The sequence below is a fragment of the Physeter macrocephalus genome, chromosome 14, assembly GCF_002837175.3.
Source record: "Physeter macrocephalus isolate SW-GA chromosome 14, ASM283717v5, whole genome shotgun sequence".
NCBI classification, from domain to species: domain Eukaryota; kingdom Metazoa; phylum Chordata; class Mammalia; order Artiodactyla; family Physeteridae; genus Physeter; species Physeter macrocephalus.
This window is the reverse complement of record NC_041227.1, coordinates 130,943,227-130,949,601: the sequence shown is the minus strand read 5'-3', so window position 1 is coordinate 130,949,601 and position 6,375 is coordinate 130,943,227. Positions and strand designations below refer to the sequence as shown.

The window sequence follows — 6,375 nt, the reverse complement described above, 5'->3', positions numbered from 1 at the left end:
ACCTAGAGGGGTGGGACAGGAAGGGTGGGAGGGAGGGAGACGCAAGAGGGAAGAGATATGGGAACATATGTATATGTATAACTGATTCACTTTGTTGTAAAGCAGAAACTAACACACCATTGTAAAACAGTTATACTCCAATAAAGATGTTAAAAGTAAAATAAAATAAAGCAATAAACACACCCCTAATACATTTGTTTTCACAAAGTTAATAACTTTCACTCATCTGGCTGAAATATAATGTCCACTAGTAGGATTTATATTATATTATACCTATAGTCCACACGTGGGATCTACAAGGAAATACTTCTATGACTATCTTAACCATAATCTTACTTCAACTCTGTCAGAGAGTGAAATTCTGGTTTCTTATTAAAGAGAATTATGTATAGTTTACTTATCCTTAATTGAAGGCCCAAAAGCTTATTTACATTCCATCACGTTCCAAAGTAAATCTGAGATGAGTAACTAAATGAATCTACACGGTGATATAGTTAAAACTCTATAAAGGAGAGAGAGATTCAAATAATACAGTTTATTTCTAGAATAAAAGAAAATGTGTCTTTTGGAAGGAAGATGACAAAAAAATTTCTATCTTCCACAAGGGGTGGAGGAGAAGGTATGGCTTAAATCTTGTAGCTCTATAGATGTCTGTCATTCTAGCCACAAACAGTCAAAGAATCAGACTATTACATAATAAGATTCTATACATAGTCTTCCACAATAATGGAAACAGCTCTGAATTTTACCATAAGCAAAAGAACTGTAACAAGAGCACTGTACCTGAGTTACTTATGTCTAAAATCACCTAACAGAACAAGGTCTCGTTTCAGTTATTCTGGCTGATGAGTGCCACCCAGTGAATGTCACTTCCTGCAGACCTCTATGTGCACTGAGACTGTCCGGTGCTCAGGTTTTTAGGACGCCAACTTCCATTCAGTTTCTTTTAGAAATTAAAAAGGAGAAGCAAACTTTTGCTTTATGTCTCTGTTCTATGTGTTATTTATGTATTCGTTTTTTATTTAGATTGGGGTATTACATACTTATGTAACAAGATGGTATAAACTTAAAAGATAACTGTTCAAAATAAAATGATTCTATCACTATTTCTCAAATCATAAAATCACAAGCACTGTTTCTGAAAAGTGAAAAAGTACATATTCAACTTCACATACAGACTACAGTGCAGTATACTTCAGATACAAACGTGCAGTTTCAATGCATTATACACAAGTTTTATTTGAAGAAAAGCAAAACACACAACCAACAGCATTTCAGTTAACGAAGTCAGGAAAATCCCACGTGCTTTCATGGTTCTCCAATTACCGTTCAAGCAATAAACGTTTAAACCAAAGTTAAAATAAAGTGAAAAAGACATGCCGTGGAGCGGCTGGGCCCGTGAGCCATGGCCGCTGAGCCTGCGCGTCCGGAGCCTGTGCTCCGCAACGGGAGAGGCCACAACAGTGACAGGCCCACGCACCACAAAAAAATAAAAAATAAAAAAATTAAAAATAAAAAAAATAAAAAATAAATAAAGTGAAAAAGAAAGAAATGCAGTAAGCAGACTGAGCAACACAAATTCAAAATACTACTCTGTCTTCCTGTGTTCTTTCCCACCTAAGTGTGCTGTTCGAAGTACCACAAGTGTTATCGTCTTCCTCTTGTTCTTTAGTGAGTTCTACAAAAACCTAAATGAAAATAAATAAATGAATACAATATTCTGTTGTGCAATTATCTTACAAAAATTTTAACTAAATCAGCAATGGCATAAGGCTATACCTAATTACATTAGCCATTCAAGTATCAAGAAATATACTGCCATTAATATTATTTAAACAGAATAATCTCCACTAATCCCACAAAAAGATGAATGTTACTTTAGAGGATTAATAGATTATTTGTTTTTTGATTAATATATTAAAGTAATGTCATAAAAAAATTTTTAAATACTTCAGCAATGTAATTCCAGATGCGCTAATATGAAATACCACCCATCATGACTCATTTTCTTCAAACTGAAGAAAAAATACTAAGCTATTCAAAATAAGCAGATGAAGAACCTCAAGTTGTTTAAAATTTACAAAGTTTAGGAATATTCTATAGCGATTGGTCTCTGGCTCACAATCTCCTTCCCTGTCCAATACATACCTAAACAATTAGATACTGGACACTTTCTTCTACAGAAGAACTTTTAAAATTTAACTTTATAGTACCTGTTCCAATGTTGCTTGAGAAAAGCTGTATTCTTCAATGGCAAAAGTATGTTTAGCTGTTAAAATATAAGAATAATATTTCACTTATTAATATTTTTAAGTAATAAAATGGCAATAACTACTGAGTGGCTAACAATCTGTTTTTTGTTGTTGGCAATAACTACTGAGTGGCTAACAATCTGTTTTTTGTTGTTGTTGTTTTTTTAATCTCTATAATCAACGCATTTCAATTTAAAGCTGCCAATACAGGTCACTTGCCTCTATCTGCTTCCTTTCTCTCCCGGCCGCCCAATTCTCCACGGCCCTACGCGCAACATATTTCATGGGACGGACTTGCCTTATCCACCTTTTCCAAGCAGCCCCTCTTTCCCCACCTTTTTTCTTCCTCCTCATTTTACTCCTCTTTGCATGTTTCTTTTGCCCCTGCTCTCTCTCTCCCATCCCCCAGTTCCAGTACAGTCCATTCTGGACTTCTTACACTAGATTCTGGATATTATTGGTCATGTGTCCACATGCTTTTCTATATTTATTTTAGGTCCGTTTGCATTCTGTCCCAATATCAAATTTCTGGTTTTCGATTCATTCCTTTAATTCTCCCTAATTACTTCAGATGTTCTCTTTAATCATAAAGAAAACACTAGGAGGGAATTCCCTGGTGGTCCAGTGGTTAGGACTCTGTGCTCTCACTGTGGAGGGCACGGGTTCAATCCCTGGTCGGGGAACTAAGATCCCACAAGCCGCGAGGTGCCGCCATAAAACCAAAAAAAGTATATTTAATGGAGTAACACTTTTTTTTTTCTTTTAAAAAGAAAGCACCGGGAAGTTTCATAGTTTACAAATGCCCTAAAATAACCTGTACATGAATAAGTGCCCCATCCAGGAGACTGCCTCTCTCTGCTGGTGAGGTATCTTTATCCCACCTAACACTTATTTTTAAAATGCCAAGATCCAATACACTTCTTTAAAGTTTAGATTTAGGAATGCCTACTCTCTTGCACTATGAATTCTCCTCTCCCTTCTCTGCCTGCCACCGGAGTCTTGCTACCATTGCTACCTCTCTGGTCTAATACGAAGTAAGGATTCACGAAATGCAGTGCTCCCACTTCTGGACTGAACTAGTAAGGGCTAATTAAGATGAACTTTCTCAGAGATGCAACGTGAAAAACCGTGGTGATGTCCAGAGTGAAAGGTTTACACTACAATACAGTAGTTAATCTACAAAATCCCTAGCATGTGAGTATTTACCTACAGTTTAGATTAAATTAGTAAAAGGTCATCTTCTTACTTACCATAGTTTCTACAGTAAACTTGAGTCCCAACTTCTAAACTTTTTAATAAAATTCTTTAATAATTCGAAAGCTACCTCACAATGTTTTTCAAATATTACTTACCTTCTTCCAGCTTAGAAAAAGATTGTGAAAGGGACTGAACATCTTCCTTAGGAATTTTATAAGCCAAAATAGAAGAAAAACTGAAAGCAAAGATAAAATACAGGGAAATTCAAAATAACTACTATGCAATCTGAAGCTAAAGTTCAACATTTTGAAAGTTCAAAATAAAACTCCAATAACTTATTTTGATACTTATTTAGATGAAAATTATTTGAAATCTTAAAATATTTCCATGCACAATAAAATAACTCTCATTACTCCTGGATAAGAACTTTAAAAACTTTAAATACTATTACATGTTGAAAGATCTAACATTAAAAATAAGTCAGCTTCATAAAACTCCATTCATCAAACTACATTAGTCCAGTGTTGGTTATAGTACCTTTTTTCATTAATCCTTAATACAATAACCCATTTTTACGATTATTGCTGTACAAAGAAATGTAACTAAATTTTTAAAATCTTTTACCTTTCCTGACGGCTTGCATTTGGGAAAATATGCTGAATTTCTCTTTGAAGACGGTCTACTTCTAGGTTTTCTATCCAGTCCTTTAATTTGATTTCCAAAAAGTATCCTTTTCCAAATTTACTCTTTAGATGTTGGACTGTCCCAATACATCTGTAGTAATTTTTAAAAGGAAGTACAGATACAAGATAACCTGAGAGTTTTGAAGATAATTTCTCATGTAAGAATGATTTAAATAAAATTCCTACATTGGAATACTTGTCAATTTATATAAAAGCTGCAAACATAAGAGATAATACAGAGTCTTCATATACCCCTCCCCCAATTTCAGTTTCCCTAATACTGTCATCTTGTATTACCATGACACATTTGTCAAAATTAAGAAACCAGCACTGGTATGTTATTACTGAGTTTACTGCCTTTACTTGGACTTCGCCGGTTTCTCCACTAATGTTCTCCTTCTGTCCTAGGGTCCACCCAGGATCCCACTGTGCTGTGTGGTCACACCTCCTCAGTCTCCACTGCTCGGGGACACTTTCTTATTCTATCCTTCTTGGTCCTGGTCATGACTTGGACAGTTTTGAGAATTGTTTTTGTAAAATGTCCCTCAATTTGGGGTGGTCTGATGTTTTTCTCATGATTAGACTGGGGTGTGGGTTTTTGGAGCAAAGAACACAGAGCTGAAGTACTTTCTCATCACGTCTCAGGGGGCATGTGATGACCACGTGGCCCTGCCTGGTCAGGGTGGTATTTGTCCCATTTCTCTGCTGTAAAGTTACTATCCACCCCTTCCCATACTTTAGAATACAGACTGGCTAAGTCCAGGCGATACTTGGGAGATACTATACAATCTGGCATCTTTCTGTAAAGAGATGTGTCTCTACTCTCACATTTATTTACTTACTCCATCGCTTACCTATATGAGTATGAACTCGTATATTTATTTTATATGCTGGGTTACAATCCCATACAATGCCTACCAATTTTTAAAAATAGCAAATATCATGCCTGAAGATAACACTCTCAGTTGTTGAATAATTAAGTCAATTCCAAATGCAGAGTGGCTGGCCAACTTTTGGAAAAAAGTTAACATATTTCCAAGTGATTCTACAGAAAGCTGATAAAACAAGGGAGCATTTTTTAACATTTAAGCTAATGTGTATTATTATAAGTTTCTGAAATGACGGTGTTCAAAATCCAGACGCGTGCCCCGCCCTGCGCCCCTACCCCCTCCGCGGCAAACAGCCACCTTAGCCGCCCAGACACCAGGATAGCCACTCGGTCACAGACAGCCTCCACCTCCTCCATGCAATGAGTAGCCAGGATAGCTGCCCGCTTTTTGTTGTTAAACGCAGCTCTAATTGCGCTCCTACAAAATATAAATAAAACGAAAAGAAGAGCAGGTGGCACCTGAACGTTCATGAAAATACCTGAGTTTACAAAATCCAACTATTTGGTTAATTTAAATTTATCAAATATCATTGCTATAATTAGTATATTCTGCCCAACTGTGATTCTTCTATCCCAACTCATTTTACCTTATGTTTGAAAGCTTGTCAAATGGAAAGAAAGTTCACGATTTCAAGCGTTTCTATGGGTTAAAAGTATGCTAACCAACCGATTACAGAAACCGATGGCTTTTCATGTTATAACAAAAACAGCCACAGAATCATAGGGAAACCTTAACATGCGTCTGAACCAAACCTCACATTTTATAGACATGGAAATCCAGGCTCAAAGAGTTGGTCAAACAACTATGAGTGCCTAGAAAGAGAGTTCCAATGGACATTTAGGACAATACTGTTATGAGATGTTTACTTACATATGTTACTTTACACAGGAAAAAAAACCTTTAAAAAACTATTCAGACAACAGTAATCTCATTTTTGTCCTGGCATACATAATATACTGTTAACAGCTGATGAAAAATATGATCAGGTTTAAAAAGTTTAAGGGGATCTTGAGAAAGTTTTAATTACGATTTTTCCTTTTGTGCAGGATTTTTAATCCATACGTGTATGTAACTAACACAAAACCACCCGTGATGATGCTACAGCACAAGGGGTCTCAAGCGTCCCTGACGTCATACTTACCACATGTGCTGTTTGGCTTTAGGGTCCATACCTGTGGATGGTTCGTCTAGCAGAGTAACGGGAGGGTTCCCCAGCATACTCAGAGCAAAACACAGCTGGACGGAAAGAAAATGGAGCGTGGGGAGGCTATAAGAAACTCTATCAGGTGGACCTAGAGTCTGTCCTACAGAGTGAAGTAAGTCAGAAAGAGAAAAACAAATACTGTATGCTAA

The 6,375-nt window shown here is 36.4% G+C and overlaps 1 protein-coding gene across 1 annotated transcript in view; it reads right to left on the bottom strand.

Moving 5' to 3' along the window:
* Positions 1-563: 563 nt before the first annotated feature.
* The window catches only part of ABCA5 (ATP binding cassette subfamily A member 5), a 67,506-nt gene continuing 61,694 nt past the window's right edge, over positions 564-6,375 (bottom strand). Inside the window, exons 36-41 of the mRNA XM_024130193.3 lie at positions 6,164-6,258; positions 5,320-5,439; positions 4,074-4,223; positions 3,605-3,684; positions 2,214-2,269; positions 564-1,688 (exon numbers count right to left, since the gene is read on the bottom strand). Coding sequence (XP_023985961.1) covers positions 1,581-1,688; positions 2,214-2,269; positions 3,605-3,684; positions 4,074-4,223; positions 5,320-5,439; positions 6,164-6,258 — 609 coding nt within the window. The 3' untranslated portion in view covers positions 564-1,580. The remainder of the gene's footprint in view (positions 1,689-2,213; positions 2,270-3,604; positions 3,685-4,073; positions 4,224-5,319; positions 5,440-6,163; positions 6,259-6,375) is intronic.